At 45.7% G+C, this 17,618-nt stretch overlaps 1 protein-coding gene across 1 annotated transcript in view; it reads right to left on the reverse strand.

The window, feature by feature from the left end:
- LOC128971840 (alpha-2-macroglobulin-like protein 1) overlaps positions 1 to 17,618 on the reverse strand; it is a 31,255-nt gene that overhangs the window by 10,635 nt on the left and 3,002 nt on the right. The window contains exons 5-20 of the mRNA XM_054387550.1: positions 15,611 to 15,631; positions 14,305 to 14,464; positions 13,751 to 13,835; positions 11,699 to 11,810; positions 8,487 to 8,601; positions 7,952 to 8,061; positions 7,271 to 7,438; positions 6,086 to 6,191; positions 5,603 to 5,748; positions 4,486 to 4,635; positions 4,193 to 4,336; positions 3,011 to 3,095; positions 1,937 to 2,051; positions 1,207 to 1,432; positions 962 to 1,088; positions 71 to 192 (exon numbers count right to left, since the gene is read on the reverse strand). Of these exons, the coding sequence (XP_054243525.1) occupies positions 71 to 192; positions 962 to 1,088; positions 1,207 to 1,432; positions 1,937 to 2,051; positions 3,011 to 3,095; positions 4,193 to 4,336; positions 4,486 to 4,635; positions 5,603 to 5,748; positions 6,086 to 6,191; positions 7,271 to 7,438; positions 7,952 to 8,061; positions 8,487 to 8,601; positions 11,699 to 11,810; positions 13,751 to 13,835; positions 14,305 to 14,464; positions 15,611 to 15,631 (1,992 nt within the window). The remainder of the gene's footprint in view (positions 1 to 70; positions 193 to 961; positions 1,089 to 1,206; positions 1,433 to 1,936; positions 2,052 to 3,010; positions 3,096 to 4,192; positions 4,337 to 4,485; positions 4,636 to 5,602; positions 5,749 to 6,085; positions 6,192 to 7,270; positions 7,439 to 7,951; positions 8,062 to 8,486; positions 8,602 to 11,698; positions 11,811 to 13,750; positions 13,836 to 14,304; positions 14,465 to 15,610; positions 15,632 to 17,618) is intronic.

Genomic DNA, 17,618 nt, shown 5'->3' on the forward strand with positions numbered 1-17,618 from the left:
GCCTAGATGAGCTTTCATTCACCCAGGGGCAGGGATACTTGAAGAGAAAAATGAGCCTGCTCACACTGACCCGGACCAGCAAGTGTTTGACCAGCGTATGCCTCCGCCTCATGGTAGCTGGCAAGGGCTTTCTGCCTCCACACCATGGTGTAGCTTCCAGTATCTCTGTCTGCACTGTGATATTCAGAGTCCCTAGCAAATAAATGGAACAAGAGGCTGTTTCTTATAACATGTCAAAGGGACTTGCTGACAGTGGTCTGACGTGCTTTGGGTGGCTGATCTTCATAGTCTCAATGGTTTGGCCAGTGAAGGTGAGCCAGCCAGTACTGGTGGCTTGTTCAGACATGCTAAGCATGAGGGAACTGGGTAACCATATTATCATTTTGGTTGGAAAAGACCTTTAAGATCATTGAGTCCAACCATTACCTAGCCCTACCAAAGCTGGTGCTAGACCATGTCCTTCTGCACCACATTTCTGCCTCTTTGAAACACCTCCAGGGACAGAGATTCAATCATCTCCCTGGGGAGCCTATTCCAGTGTTTGAGCACCCTTTCAGTAAAGAACTTTCTTCTAATATCCAGTCTAATGCCTTGTGAAGTCTAACTTCATTGAACTACATATGATTGTAATAACAGAAGGTCTAGCAGCACCTTGGACACCATTGTATATGAAGGACAGCACTCACCATACAACATTTTCCCACCCACATCCACACAGCCCTTTCCTCCCGAGCTGGTCCCACAACCTTCAAGAGTTCTCTGTGCCACCCATTCAGTTCCTGCTCTCTCTAATGAGCCTAAGAAGAAAGCAAGCAGACAATATGGGTCACATGCTTGAACCACTAAGACTAAATTTCAGGATCTAAAGGAGTCAAAGTTCTGCCAACTCCTCTGTGTCTCCCACTCCCTCTCAGTTCAGTTCTTGGGTTTCCAATCACCGCTCCTATTTCTGCTGCCATACCCAGCTGGACTGCTGTCACATTCCATGTGAAGGTCTTGGACTCCTCTGTACATAGACACTCCTTGTCTCTGCAGGTCTGGCATGGCTCCATCTGGAAGTCTGAGGATTTAGCCAGGGTCACAAGGATCTGAGTGAATATCAGATGCAAGTGAGAGACTGCACAACTCAGAAAAGGTGGTTTGGCACAAGGCACTAAAACTGGATGGCATGGTAGGTTTGGCCACCTGTGGCACAGGCACACACACCTGTATGCAATGCTGCAAGTAGCTGAAGACAGTAGCTTTTAGTGTGAAGGTCTCTCCTTGGATAACAGAATATGGCAGTATCACATCCACAAAGAAGGACTGGACTGTTCTGAAGCTTGTGGATGGGGCAAGGCCAAATCCCCTCCCAGTCAAGCAGAATGTCTTGACTTTCCACTCTGTGGTGGCATCAGGTGCTGTGACCAGGACACTTCTGCTGCCGTTGGAGCTGAGGGCAAGAGAGCACTTGCATGAAGAAATTCACCCTCCTCCCCAGCAACAGGGAGGGCTCCTGGCCCTGAATGATGGAGATTATGCAGGTCCTCATGCTCAGATCAGCCTCTGCTACATTACCAGTTACTTCTGCTCCAGTGGCTCACAGCAAAGCAGCTTTCAGTTTTGTGCCCTAAAGTCATAAAACTCTCCTTAAATGCCATCAGTGATGGCTCTACATCCTTCTCCTGAGCAAGACTCTGCCCAAGCATTCCAGCTCAGCGCACTCAGTCAACAACATAGTGTGGCAGAAAGCAGCAGTGTCAAATCCTCCTGAGTGCTGATTCATCACTCTTAACCTAAACATTGTATCAGTGAGGACTACCAATTTAGCAGGTGCTGAGAAGCTAATGGAATGTTTCCCAATGTGTGAAGAGAGGATACTTAATTATTTGGTCTTGAAATGTATTGGACTTCTCTAAACCTGAAAGTCATCCAAGACTCTGTTGTAGTCACTTACCCAACAGAGAAGAGATTCCAGATCCAAGATTCAGGGAAATAGTGGTGAAGTCTTCTGTGAGCTGCAAACTGGGGCTGTTCCTTAATAATTCTTTGGTCTTCTGTAGAAGGCAACCCTGAATAAAGGAATAAGGAGTCCCACCGGAGTGGGTGAGGTGAACCCTGACAATGATAGACAGCCTTGCACCAGGGCAAGAAATAAAGCATGCAGTAAGAGAGACATGGGAAGTGTCTGGCAGAGGAAAACACAAGGAAGTGGGCTGATTTGATAGGAAAGGGAAAGTAGAAAGGGCAAAGAGAGTGGTAACAGGAGAACCAGCTTGTGGTGAGCTGAGCTGAGTTTTCCAAGATTTGGTTAGACAAGCCCCTTGTTGACTTAGCACCAGACTAGGGACCTTCAGAAAGTATTTTCAATCAGTGCTTCCATAATTCTGTGAACACCAACACTGTTTGCTTGTCTGCAGAAAACTCACAGCCCCCTGAAGCAATGGTTTAAATATCAGCAGACATCTGATCCATCTTAGTGTGATGATCTAGTGCAAATGGGTGCCAGAGCACCTGATCAGGCTGCCCAGAGATGCTGTGGAGTGTTCTTCCCTGGAGACTTCCAAAACCCTCCTGGATGCATTCTTGTGCAACCTGCTCTTGGTGACCCTGCAGGGCAGTTGGACTAGATTATCACCAGAGGTCCTTTCCAACTTCTACCAGTTTATGACATAGTTGAGACATAGAGGAAGGAAGTGATTGTCCCTGCAGCCACAGGCAGGGACAGAAGCCAAGTTTCAGCATAGTCTATGGGCTAGTCACTGGGAAACAGATCATGTCCCACATTTGGTTTTGTCTGTGCCAGGGAAAAGAATGCCACTTTTAATGCTGTAGAACATCCAGTCAGTGACATTCTTCAGAGACCTTTTTATAAGGACTGGGTCATTCCTCATGAGGCTGGTGGACTGGGCAGCCAGGCTGTGGCAAGAGCATCTGTTACTCCTCAAGAGAGCCAATATTGGCCACCAGCAGAGCCCAGAGATCCATCTAGGTGACCTCCCATCCCAGGTAGGCTGAAAGCACCACTCACCTGTGGTCAGCTTCCTATCTGCCCGATGAATGCATTGAGATGGCTTCTTGATTATAAGATTTGAGAAGATCTTCAGGCCCATGTTCTGTTAAGAAAAGAAGGAGGGCAAAGGAAGCAGAAAAGCAGCTGTGAGTGAGGAAAAGAGGCCAGTGCTCTTCAAAATTACTCTGAAAACTCTCAAGACCAGGACAGCCCAGTGCCCAGGTGACCCAGAGTGGCATTGCATTCAGCCCAAGCAAACACTGAGCTGAAGGAGGCCATGGCACAGCCTCCCTGATCCCTTCTTTCTCAAGTTGTCATTAAACCACCACCTCTGTTCTGGGGGATACTGGGATGTCTTGTTCCTCTCAATGCATTTCCAGTGGCAAGGGCATGGAGAAAAGGTGTCAGTGCCCTGCCCCATCCCCTCATGCATACTGAAGTGAAGTCACTTCTGCCCTCTGAAGTCATGCAGCTCTTGGGGCTCTGACATAGACCTGTCTGTTTACAAACACAGGAGATGTCCCTATGCTGTGAAAGAGCCTCCTAGAATGTCTCTCTATTGCTAAATAAAAGAATCACGAAATTATAGAATGCATTGGGTTGGAAGAGACCTTTAAAGGTCATCTAGTTCAACCCCTCTGCAGTAAGCAGAAACATGCCCAAATAGATCAGGCTGCTCAGAGCCCCACATGAAGCCTGACCTAGAAGGCATGGTCTGACTCTCAGGTCCAAGGCCAAATGGTATTACCTGTCTTGTGTCCGGGTTAGTCCTTTCTAGAGGACATCTACCTTAGAGATACCAAGAGATCTACCAGGGAACAGTCCAAAACAGTGCCAGAAAGCAGGGCAACTACTAAACCATGTCAATGATCTGTGATCTAATGCTTGGGATCACTCCCTGTCTTTATTTTCTCCAATACTGCAGACAAACAAATGGCCCAGGACCCCATTCCCAAACCCCAAAAGCTGAGCTTTGCTGGTCCAGGATCTCATCATCCTTCTGTCTGCATCTGTGGAGGAGGAAATACAGATGCCCATATTCATTATGAGATTGCACATCTCTTGAGGGAGCACAGCTAGATTAAGACAGACAGCAGGGGCTGCCTAAAGAAGGCAAGGAGTTCTCAGAACGCTTGGTGATAACGATATTTCAGATGTCCATAATTTCAACAGCTCTGGGAAAAGTCATGAAGTAGTCACCCAGAAAAGTTTAAAGATGTCAGGCTGGAAGGAGTCCTGTGGCTTCCCTCGCAGTGAAGTTGATGTGGACTGGGGTTGAACACAGTGCTCTTCTACTTGGGCAGGGTATCCGTGTCGATAGGCAGCAGGGAACAAACCATAGACCTAGGGAAACTCACAGAAAGGGAAGAATCAGGCAAGGATCAAATACCTCCAGTTGCTTTGCTCCAGCCTCCCCTAGCATACATATCTGTTCCTGCCCCCAGCTCATCCATCACTCCTGGATTTTTTTGCCTGATTGTCCGAACACTCACCATTTGGCTTGTCAACTCAGTCCCTGGTCTCATGAAGAACATATTTTCATCCACTGCCTGTACTGCACACAGGGAGCCAGGGGCTGCCTGAAGTCGGAGCTGCACTGTTGACCCTGAATGGGCTTCTTTAGCTGAGAATCCAACCTTGACCTTGAGCAACACACCAAAAAAGGAAATATGAAAATGAAAGGGAGAAGATTGAGGGGGCTGACAGACAGGTGGCACAGACAGAAAGACGGTCACAACAACCCCACGAACCCTCTAGGCTTGGGGCAGAATGGCTGAAAGCTGTCCGACAGAGAAAGACCTGCGGTTGTTGATCAGCACCTGGCTGAAGGTGATCAGCACCTGGCTGAAGGTGATCAGCAGGACCAGAGAAGTGATTGCCCCTATGTATTCAGCACTGGTGAGGCCACACCTTGAATACTGGATTCAGTTTTGGGGCCCTCACTATAAGAAAGATATTGAGGTACTGGATGCGATCCAGAGAAGGCCACAAAGTTGGTGAGGGATCTGGACAACAAGTCTTATGAGAAGCACCTGAGGCAACAGGTTGTTTAGCCTGGAGAAAAGGAGTGTGAGGGGAGACCTTCTTGCTCTCTACAACTACCTTAAAGGAGGTTGCAGTGAAGTGAGTGCTGGTCTTTTCTCTCAAGTAACTAGCAATAGAATGGGAGGAAATGGCCTCAGATTGTGCCAAGGACACATAATATGATGAATATTAGCAACAATTTCTTTACCGAAAGAGTTTGGGCATTGGAACAGACTGCCCAGGGAGGTGGCAGAGTCACCATTCCTCAAGGTCTTCAAAAAATGTGTAGATATGGCACTTTGGAACATGGTTCAGTGAGTATGATGGTATTGGGTCTGAAGAAATTACAAGTCTTTTCCAATCTTAATGATTCTATGATTGCAGGGAGACCAGCTGGAGTCTTCCCTGCTTAGCCACTGTTATGTACAGAAGCTACTGCTGAAAACTTTCCTGGTCCCTGTGCTGCAGATGTTCCCTTCCTCTCTTCTCCTTAGTTCTTTCTTTGAATAATGTGAGGGTTTTCTTCCCCCATGCCTGCTGACTCTTGCTTGTCAGCTCTCTCCCAGCTGAATCACTGAGCCTTACTTGGTTTTCGAAGCACAAGGCAACATTAAAATGGATGCTGTCAGCTGTTATCCCTCCGCTGGGGAAGATGGCATACACCACTAAGGAAGGCGACGGGGTGAAGTCAGCAGTGAAGGTCAGAGGGATGGAGAAGGAGCCCTTCAACACTGACAAAAGAAAAATACAATGTTCTTACTACAGTTCCATCAGATCTCCTTTTGCCCTCCTTTCTTCTGCTTTCCCACAGTGTCAAATGAATTCCTGCTGCTGCTCTGTGTGCTCTCTCCCTCCATTCTCTGATTATGCATGCTCAACCATCCCACAGGTCCTCCCAGTTTCTCTTTCTACCATTGCTTCCTTTGTTCTGTCTTGTCAGCCTCTTCCAGCTGACACAATTGCTTCCTCAGCCCCTCTCTGTCCTATTCATTGACTGCTGAGGACCTATAGATCTAGGGAATTTCAGGCAAACTCTAGAAGCTCTCACCATCTGACTTAGAAATCCACCAGGGGCAACTGTTTCCCATTGTACAGCTGCCACAGACTTACTGTTCAGCTTCCCGACCTGAACACTCCTCTGGCCCCTGACAATAATTCCAGATTTCCCAGAGACCTGTGGAAGCAGGGACATGGGATGAGCAGACTGCTGTTTGCCACTGGAGCGCAATCACACTCATCCACCTGCATCACGCTTTCCTAAGCAACCTCAAAAATAAACTGTGGGTCCAATCCAACTTCACATCTCAGGTCCATCAGATTTGCAGACACCACAGTGTGGAAGTATAAGCTTTAACAGATGAGACTGTGATCTGGTCTTTCTGGTTAGGGCAATGCATGGGTAGTGGGGTTCACTGGAGGTGAAAGGCAATTAAGGTCTTTCCTCTCTAGTAGACAGGTCTCCAGACTGGACAGGAAAAAGAACACCCTTTCTACTGAGCAGCTGTTGGATAACCAGAGTGAAAAGGTGATCTCCTGTTCAGTTTCAAAGGGAGAAAAGTTAGGTAGCAGAGTCTGCACAAGACACTTCCCACTGCTTAGACCCAAGAGGCTAAGGACATGATGGGCTGTAAAGGTAGAAGCCTCCTCCTGTCCATGGAAGTGATTGGGGCCCTGACACCAGGACCACACTGTGGCGAGGTTGAGCTTTACTGGGTGTAGTGTTCACCTTGTTCTCCAGGACCAAGTTTTTTCTGTCATCTCTTCAGGGATTATCTAAACTCTATTCTCAACATCTCATTGAGCTCTGGTCCCATTGGTGCAGTTCTCTATTACTTTTACTCACGTAATATGCAAAACCTATACGGCTGGTGTCTTCGCCTAGGTCATCTCGACTAAGTGTGAAGGTCACCTGGACATTCTGCTTCTGTCCACAAGGCAGTGTTCCTGTGAGTGGATGTATGTCCACAAAGCTCTTGGTTGTGACATGGGAGGGCTGCAGGTGATGGTAAGCATTGGTGTAAATGAAGTTGGCTTTCCGAGTTGTGTGCGTGAGATCCTCCAGTGTGAATCTTCCCTGAGCCAAGACCAGAGACACACAGAAATCAAGTTTCATGCTTCAATGCCTTATTAGGATGTCAGCAGCTTGGTTTGGGAAAGGCTTTTGTTTAGTGCCGTACTCCTGGTTTTGTGTGGTGAGCCCAGGACTGAGCTGATAGAGGGGTTGGAGGGCAGAGATCAAGGATTCCTGATTACCTCCAAAGAGACTGATGAGCTGTTCCAGGCAGTTGTGTCCAGGTTGAACAATGCTATTCCATTGTCATCTGTAATGTATGTTTTGATAAACCGACGCCTCATGAATTTTATCACAAGATAAATTTTTCTGTTTTTCATAGCATTTCCATAGTGGTCCTGAAGTTTAAGCTGGTGACAACAGGGTGAGGCAGAAAAGCCAAAGTCAGATATTTCTTCCAGTTTAACCCCAAAACCTTCCTCCCTCTGACAAACACAGAGCCTCCTGTGTTAGGTGGACATAATTTCAGTATGTCCCCAAGAAGGCAGAAGACCTATAAAACACCCTCATCTACAAATCTAAGCTGAGAGTGAGTAAAATCTCTCCATTCCAAAACATTTGTGTGTGTGACTAGAAGTATGAGGAGATCATCTCCAAGCCAACAGCTGAGACATCCTTGCATCCCAGCATCCCTGATGAGACACCACCCATTGCTCTCAGCAGAAGCTGCAGTTAAATACATCACGGAATCTGAAATGCAGGAACTGGAGCGGTCAAGTAATGTGACACACTGCAAAGTGTGTGAAGAACTGAAAATGGTCAGCAGGATCAGCAAAATTTTCTCGATGCTGAATTCCTTGGCAAATGGTGAGGAGGGAAAAAGCGAGGAGGGAAAAAGCAAGGAGGGAAAAAAAAAAAATCACCTTTCCCCTGTAGGGTACTCCAGGGATGTAATATGCATTTGGTGTCTCAAACACTGCCCTTGCAGCTGTCCTGGAGATGAGGATTTGTCTGGAAGTGTTGATCTGCACACCTGTTGGAACACAGAGTTCAAGGGAAGTAGGATCAGTATCAGAGGTGACTACCAAACCCTGGTTTAACCTCAGTTGACTATTCCAGCCTCTCAAGTGGAGTGGCTCAAACTTCCTTCCCACCAGTACCCTTCAAGGTTTGGAGGCGCTTCCTATGGCAGGTTCCTATGGCACCTTCCTTAGTTAAGGTGGCTGCAAGCCCCTTTGTGGCCTCATGAACCATGCTCCCAGCCATGCTTTATCTACCTACTGCTGGCAGGGGAGCAATCTGTGGGCACAGTGAGTTCTCCAGGCAGGAGCACTCTCTGTGTCCTATGATGGCCCCAGCATCAGGTGAAGGAGAAGGGAAGGTGTGTCCACTTTGACCATCACACCCCCAGAATGGCCCCTATTGCCCTTGCATCTTCTCTGCTGAGCCCCTGGGTACCTGTGCCTGTCTCTAGGAGAGAAGCTTCGGCATAGAGTTTGCTGTCTTCCTCAGTGGGAGACAAGTTGAAGACTGATGTGCTTGCAGAAGATGTGAAGCACCCCTTGCTTGTGGTCTGAAATAGGAAATAAATATTATTTGGAGCTGCAGAGAAGGGAATGAGTCAAAAGTACAGTATTCTGCCATAACTGTTGACTGCAATGCAGTCACCAAGCAGAGAGAGATATAGTTCACATTTTAAATTATGTGTTTTCTATTTTATGTGAATTAACATGTGCAACTCATTGATGACACAAAACTTGGAAGGGTGGATGACACACCAGAAGGCTGTGCTGCCATCCAACATGACCTGGACAGGTCAGAGAGTTGGGCAGACAGTAATTTTATGAAATTCAGCAAGGGCAAGTGTAGAATCCTGCACCTAGGGAGGAATAACCCTCTGCACTGGTACAGGTTGGGGGTGACCTGATGGAAAGCAGCTCTGTGGACAACAGGATAAGCAGGATCCAGAAATGTGTCCCCTTGGCCACACCAGGAAGGCCAATGGTATCTTCTGGTGCATCAAGAAGAATATAGCCAGCAGGTTGAGGGAGGTTATCTGCTGCCTCTATTCTGCCCTGGTGAGGCCTCAACTTCAACTGGAGTACTGTATCCAGTTCTGGCCTCCCCAGTTCAAGAAGGACAGGGAACTGCTTGAGAGGGCACAGCAAAGAGCTACAAAGATGATTAGGGGACTGGAGCATCTCTGTCATGAGGAAAGGCTGAGGGACTTGGGGTTCTTTAGCCTAGAGAAGATTGGGGGGGGGGGGGAATCTTATCAATGCTTACAAATACTTAAAGGGTGGGCATCAGGAGGATGGGGCCAGTGTTTTTTCAGTGGTGCCCAGTGAGAGGACAAGGGGTAACAAGCACAAACTTCAACATAGGAAGTTCTATCTAAACATGAGAACTTTGCTTTGAGTACTGGAACAGGCTGCCCAGAGAGGTTGTGGAGTCTCCATCTTTGGGGATTTTCACCTGGACACCATCCTGTGCAGCCTGCTCTAGGCAAACCTGCTTTAGCAGGAAGGTTGGACTAGATGATCTCCCTTCTAACCCGTCATTCATTCATTCATTCATCTATTCATTCATTTATAGCACAGAAATATGAAACAAAACACGCATCACAATTTTATTAAAGTTACAACGTTGTCAACTTTCCAGCTTTAGCAGAAAGCTGAAGACTACACTAACAAGCTCACAGAGCAAGTAGATTAGAATTTTAATACATAGTTAGAAAAACTTCAGAATCAAATGAAAATTCAAAGTAATGAATCCTTTCCAAAGCTGGAAGATTACAAGTACTGTAACAAGTCATGATGACAAATCATAAAGCATGAGAAGTTTTCAAACATATGTGTACAAAGGAAGACACCAGCTATGAGGTCCTTTGTTAGGAATGGAAAGATGTAACAAGGAAAATGTAAAAATATGATGTATATATCTCTATCTGTCTATCTATCTATCTATCTATCTATCTATCTATCCATCTATCTAAAGAGAAAATAAGGTTTAAAAGCCATGGTGTGACTTGGCTATGGAATTAACTATGTCTGCTCCACACTTTTACTGTCCTTGTGCAGCTCGAGGTTCACCTTAACATGATAATTTTGCACCTGAGAAAGCTCTATTATTTGTTGTTTCTTATATTGCATCAATTTCTGGAAAGTTATGTTTCTTTCCAGAAAATAATATAACTATAAATCTTTCTGTGAAACTACAGGTTTGCTGGAAGAGACCTTTGAAGATCATCTGCTCCAACCCTTCTGCTAAAGCAGGTTGATCTAGAACAGGCTGCACAGGAACATGTGCAAAGAGGTCTTGAAAGTCTCCAGAGGAGACCCTGCAACCACTCTGGGAAGTCTGTCCCAGTACTCCATCACCCTCAAAGAAGTTTTTCCCTAAATTTTCTTAAATTCCTGTTTTCTAGCCCATATCATTAATAAGTGAAGTTATGGAGAGCATCTGGGGGTAAAGACTTCTCAGTTGGTCTTGGTAACAATAATTGCATCAACTGAACAAAACCAATCATTTATTAGTCTATATATTCATTATAGGCAAACACCTCCTGCATAGCAATTAATTCTGTTCACTCGGCCCTTGACAATCTCTCCTGTGTGGTGCTCCTTAGAATCATAGAATCATTTCAGTTGGAAAAGACCTTTATGATCTTTGAATCTAACCATCATCTAACTCTACCAGGGCTGGTGCTAAACCAAGTCCCTCAGCACCACATCTCTGCATCTTTTAAACACCTGCAGGGATGGGGATTTAACCACCTCCCTGGGGAGCAATTCCAGTGTTTCAGAACCTTTTCAGGGAAGAAGGATCTTCTAATGTCCAACCCAAACCTCCCCTGGTGCAACCTGAGGCCACTTCCTCTCATCCTATCACTTGATACACCCAACTCATTGCAACCTCCTTTCAGGGAGTTGTAGAGAGCAAAAAGGACTCCCCTTGAGCCTCCTTTACTACAAACTAAACAACCCCAGTTCCCTCGGCTGCTTCTCACAAGACCTGCTCTCCAGAACCTTCACCAGCTTCGTTGATCTTCTCTGGACATGCTTCAGCACCTCCGCCCTTGTAGGGGGTGCCCCAAAGTTGAACACAGGACTCAAGGTGTGGCCTCACCAATGCTGAGTACAGTACTCACCTCCCTGGTTCCTGATACAGGCCAGGATGCTGGTGGCCTTCTCAACCATCTGGGCACTCTGCTGGCTCATATTCAGCTGACTGTTAATCAATACCCCCAGGTCCCTCTCTGCTGGGCAGTTTTCCATTGACTGTTCCCCAAGCCTGGAGCACTCGTGGGTTTGTTGTGACCCAAGTGTCTGATTCAGCCTTTAGCCTTGTTTAATCTCATACAGTTGGCCTCAGCCCATTGATCCAGCCTGTTCAGATCCCTCTGTAAAGCCTTCCTACCCTCAAGCAGATCAACACGCCCTGCCAGCTTAGTGTCATCTGCAAACTTACTGAGGGTGCACTCAATCTCCTTGCCCAGATATAGATATTGATAAAGATATTAAAGAGAACTGGCCCCAGTACTGAGCCCTGTAGATTAATTACTTGTGACTGGCTGCCATCTGGATTTAATTCCATTCACCATTCACCATTCTTTGGGCCCGACCATGCAAACAGGTTTTTACCTAGGTGTCTTCCAGGATTTTACTTACCAGACCACTGTATTCCCTACAGATGTTTCTGCTGGCATTCTGAGGATGCCTCCTTGCCTTCTGACATAGAGTCACCCGCATGGTCCCTTGCACTGCTTTTCCATAGCTGTACCTGCAGGGAGAACACCAGAGGCATTTCTTGTTTTGCCAGGCAGGCAAAAATGAAACTAGAGCTCATTGTCTATTTTGGGAGTGCAGCAGCATGGCTCCTCATCCAAAAGAGGCAGAAACAAATCCCAGACAGGAAAGGATTCACTTTCACTGAAGCTTTCTCACTTCAGGGTGCTTGCTGCCACAGAATCAGACAACGGCAGGGACTGGAAGGGATCTTCAGAGATCATCTACTCCAACTCCCCTGTTAAAGCAGGTTCTTCTACATCAGATTGCACAGGAACATATCCAGAAGGCTTTTGAAAGAGACAGAGATTCCACAACTGAACTGGGCAGCCTGCTTCAGTGCTCCAGCACTGGAGCTGGAAAGAAATTTTCCCTCTGTTCAACTGAAAACTGTGTTTGAGTTCATGCCCGTTGTTCCTTGTCCTAGCACTGAGACAAGCCCCATGCTCATGAAACTTTTACATATTTGTAAGAATTTATAAGATCCCCTCTCAGTCTGCTCTTCTACAAGGCTAAAGCACCCTAAGTCTCTCAAACTCTTCCAGTCAGAGAGATGCTCCAGTCCCCTCACCATCTTTGTGACCCTGGTTTGGACTCTCTCCAGTAGTGTCCTGACTTTCTTCAACTGGGAAGCCTTGAACTGGACACACTACTTCAAGTGTGGCCTCACCAGAGCAGAGTAGAGGAATGTCCTGGAATTGTAGGCAGACAGAGAGACCTGACCTGAGCTGATGTGTCCAAGAAGCAACCAATAGAAATATCAGCTCAGTAGCGAAAGTAGCAGAAACCTGTGTCACTGCAGACAGCAATAACAGATGTATGGTATGGCACTGACAGAGCTACAGAGTGTCCTCACACCTGCCTTGCTATGAGCCAATCTCATGATCTGGACTCTTGTTTCCATCATCAGACCTGCTCTGCTGTGTTTTGCAAGGCACCACAGAAGTGTGTCTTGGGCAGTGCAGACATTTCCCCTGCCCACCTTGTTACCTTTACCTTCTTTGACTCCTCTTTGGCTTTTCCTTTGAAGCAATACTCCTGACAATATCAATAACAGGAAGACACCTATGACCCATTCTGGGGATGCAGAGTGCCATACTGTTTTCTACTAGACCTTCATATAGCCCAATTTTAACTGTGCCAATTAATGAGAAATTATGTCAGACCGGAAGCAAAAAGACACCAAAACTCAACCCCAAATACAGATAAGCTCAACCCTCTTTATCTGTCTACAAAGTGCTTTCTAGAACATTCTCTTTACTCCTTTATGCTTACACCGTCTGAGGTCATGCCTTTGTTCACGCCCTCATCTGCTCAGTTTTTGCTAATGACTACGTAACTATAGAAAAACACGCTGCTTCCAAGAAGGCAGTGAGTTGAGCAGCACATGAGAAGGAAGATCATAACCTTATAAAAAAAACACCAGTTCCTGCTCCTTTACCTCAGCAGAGCAGCATCATTGGAACAGGCTGCCCAAGGAGGTGATGGAGTCATCATCCCTGGAGGTGTTTAAAAAACATGTAGACATGATGCTTTGAGACATGATTTAATGGCCATGGTGGTGTTCAGTTGACAGTTGGACTTGATGATCTTAAACATCTTTTCCAACAGAAACAATTCCATGATTCTATATCAGATATGCATTTTTCCCCCACAAAAGGTCTTTCAAGGCTGGACACATACTTCTTCCAGAGCAGGCTAACATTTGTCTAGGACAAGTCTCCATATAGTTGGATTGTCTCTCCCAAGTGTGGCAAGCATACCTCTTCCCCAAGGAAGAACCCCTCAGTTTGACTCTTGCACTTTTTGAGATTCCTCAAAAGGAACAACTGTGTTTGGCCCCTCTTGGCCCTCCTTGATGGATTTGATAGGAGATACACAGAAGGAGAGACAATTTTGATGAGCAATTTCTTTTCGCTCAAACATTCGTCTTACCTGCCACACACACGCAGTGGGTAAGTTTTATCTGAAGCATAAATCTGAGCTGGTCCCTCGAAGAAAACATAAAACTTTTGCAACACTGGAAAGAAATCCCACATAGTTACTCCATCAGAGGGAACAGACTACCTAGACATGCGATTGCAAAAGGATAGCAAAAGGATCGCATGTGTTCATGTAAGGCTGGAGCACCATGGAGGAATACGTTCATGAAGTAAAAGCCAAGGATGAATGAAAAACAGGGAGACCAAAGAAAGAGTCAACCTGTCTTTGCCCCCAACATAAGAACAGTTTCACAGAGGTCTTTAGTGTATTCTCACTCTGTACCAGCCCAGTTGTTAGGAGACACCTTCTACAGGAGTCTCCAGCACAACCTCTCCTGTGTTCATTTCTGATCTTGATATTGCCCACTCCTTACTCTATAGATTTGTGTTTAATCCTAGATCTCAAAGGGTAAATCTTAGTTGGCAATGCTTGGCTATATATTGCTATATAGACAGAAACAAGTGACTTATTCCATCCCGTTCTTTGTTCTCCATACTCCATCTTACCATGTTTCTCCACTTTAAAGGTACTGGATGCTTTTGGGTTCACCACATGGATGGTATAAGTCCCCAGAGCAAGTTCAGCAGCTAACTGGAAAGAGAGTTCTGCAATGCCCTGTTTTGCTTTCACATCCAGCCATTGGCCAACACGGTTTTGGTTTGGGTCCTGAAGTCCAAGGGAAAGAGAGAAGAAGCTGTTGTCAACATCTATTCTCTACCAGAGCCCACTGGACTCAAAGGCATTTCACAGATTTCAGAGGCTATTTTTACCCCAGGTGGTGCTGAAATGACCTGAGTGCTGGAGCACCAACAGAGGTGAACCCAACCCAGCCAGGGTTACTCTACTCTGTAGTGTCATTAAAAAAGATGTTCTGAAATGTCCTGACATTTAGACTCTCCAGTCTCATGTAAACATGAACTGTAGAGTTAGCTAAAGCCTGGCTCATGTTCCTGAATGTAGAAATGGATGGAAACTGAACCATTTGGATCATCAATGATTGCTAGCAAGAAGCACGTGGACAAAGTATGTGCATGCATAGAATCATAGAGCCATAGAGTCATAAAATCATTTTGGTTGGAAAAGACCTTTAAGATCATCAAGTGCAACCATTATCTAACTCTACCAAGGCTGGTGCTAAACCATGTTCTTCAGCACCACATCTCTGAATCTTTGAAACACCTCCCAGGGTGGGGATTTAACCACCTCCCTAGGGAGCCTCTTCCGGTGGCTGAGAATCCTTTCATGGAAGAAGTTTCTTCTACTATCCTCTCATCCTATCAGTTGTCATTGGGAAAAAGAGACTGACACCCACTTTACCGCAATCTCCTTTCAGGGAGTTGTAGAGAGCAAGAAGGTCTTCCCTCAGCCTCATCTCCAGGATAAACAGCCCCAGTTCCCTCAGCTGCTCTTCATAAGACCTGTTCTCCAGACCCTTTGCCCTTTTCCAGACCCACTCCAGCATCTCAATATCCTTCTTATAATGAATGCCACAAAAGTGAAGCCAGTACACAAAGTGTGGCTCCCCCAGTGCTGAGTTCAGGGGGGCGGTCCCTTCCCTGGTCCTGCTGGGCACACTATTCCTGATACAGGCCAGGATGCTGTCAGCTGCCTTGGCTTCCTGGGCACATGCTGGCTCATGTTCAGCTGTCAATTAACACCCCCAGGTGCCTCTCTGCTGGACTTTCCAGCCACACCTCCCCAGGCCTGGAGCATTACATGGGGTTGAAACTTGACTCATTAGGACAGTGACCAATGTATTATCCATACTGAAGTACACTTGCCCATAATACCTGAGGAGTATGAAACACCCACCTGGACTTCCACCACAGAGTACTGCAAAGCAAAGAGACAGAAATGTCAGAAGTGGGCATGGCACAGCAACATGCATATAAAGTTTTCTTACCCACCTAGCCTGTCTGCTGTGACAACACTGCCACTCCCAAACATTACAATACAAGGTTCTTGCTCCTACCAAACCCAAGAGAATGGCTTTGAAACAGAAATGAAAATATGTAGAATAGAAATCTGTGCCATTCTTTAGATTTGTTTTTTGATCCCTCAATTTTTAGGATATATTTTGATAGGTACTTTACAACTATGAAAGACAGTATTTACTAATATAAAAAAAAATTAAAATGAAGAAGGTAGTAAGATTCACAATACCATTTTCCCAAGTTCACAAATATTAAGAAGCATCAATTTTGTAACACAAATCCCAAGAATTAGAAAAACTGCATCACCTTAAGGAAGAATACATCCCACATTTTCCTGTGGAATTCCTGGCCTGGGAAATAAGGCTTGGAGATATGAATTACAGCTGACTGCAACTGATGTTAATAGGGAGTTACAACAAAGGACATACCTCAGACCTTCTAGACCCCTACTTTTCAATTTGTTCATATATGACTGCAGATATAAACCAGGAGTCAGTAAACCTGACCTGTTCTGAATTTTCATCACAGCATTATCCAATTTTGCAATGCTAATTTACTTATACTCAGACACAGACATCAAACGTTTATGGTCAAATATCTTCCCACACCAGTGTAGGCATGGAAAGAAATGTGTTAACTCTGTTATCTAACTAATTTAAGAGATATGACTTCTCTGTTGGGAGGACAAAGGACTCTGATGCTTGACACTCACCAACAGCCTGAAGAATCATAGAATTGGTTTAATTGGGAAAGACCTTTAAAATCACTAAGTCCAACCATTATCTAACTCTACCAAGTCTGGTGCTAAATCATGTCTCAGCACCACATCTCTGCAACTTTTAAACACCTCCAGGGATGGGGATTCAACTACCTCCCTGGGCAGCTTGTTTCAGTGGTTGAAAATCCTTTCAGTCAAGAAGTTTCTTCAATAGCCAACGTAAACTTCCCCTGGTGCAACTTGAAGCAACTTCCTCTTGTTTTATCACTTGCTGCTGGGGAGAACAGACCAACACTCACCTCACTTCAACCTCCTTTCAGGGAGCTGTAGAGAGCAAGTAGGTCTCCTCTCAGACTTCTTTCCTCCAGACTAAACAACCTCAGTTCCCTCAGCTGCTCCTCACACAACCTGTTCTCCAGACCCTTCACCAGCTTTAAAACTTTTCCTTGGACCCCCTCTAGGACCTCAATGTCCTGAGGAAATTAAGAAGACATGAAGTAAAAAATAAATAAGCCAGAGGGTTCTTGCTATTTGAGCAACCATGGCAGGGAGTTGGAACTAGATGATCCTTGAGGTCCCTTGCAACCCTAACAATTCTATGATTCTGTGATTCTGTTTCAATCTACAGGGATTTAATCCAACTCTCTGCTCTTGTGTGCCTTTCAGTATTTTTCTGGCACAGGCTCTCCTTAAACTGCTTGAGGACAGAGGAGTGTAGAATAGCTAGAATTGCTGGCTGCAGGTATAATTGCTCACCATAGAAAGATGCCAGCCTTGCAATTTCCTGGCTAGCACACACACAAATCTCTGGCAACCTCTCACTCCCTTCACCTGGGGAGAATGATTTGCTGCCAGCCACAAGTCAGCATAATTCGGTCATAGTGTTTTCTCTTTTTTGTAACAATCACTTCATGCATAACCTTTTTCAGATTAATTACTTTTTTTTAACGTTTTGCAGCTGCATCACAACTTGCTTTAGACCCTCCTTTAGGTACACCACACTCCACAAAATATTGAGTTTTCCAGAGCTACTGGAGAAGAGCTTCAGGTCTGCCTGAATCTGCTCATAACTTTTCTGGTAATGGTACTTATGGCAAGCAGCCTACAGCCATTCCCAGAAGCTTTGCCTGGTTTATGATAACGACAGTGGCAAGTTCATACAGCTCCT

Source organism: Indicator indicator, chromosome 1 (genome assembly GCF_027791375.1).
Source record: "Indicator indicator isolate 239-I01 chromosome 1, UM_Iind_1.1, whole genome shotgun sequence".
NCBI lineage: Eukaryota > Metazoa > Chordata > Aves > Piciformes > Indicatoridae > Indicator > Indicator indicator.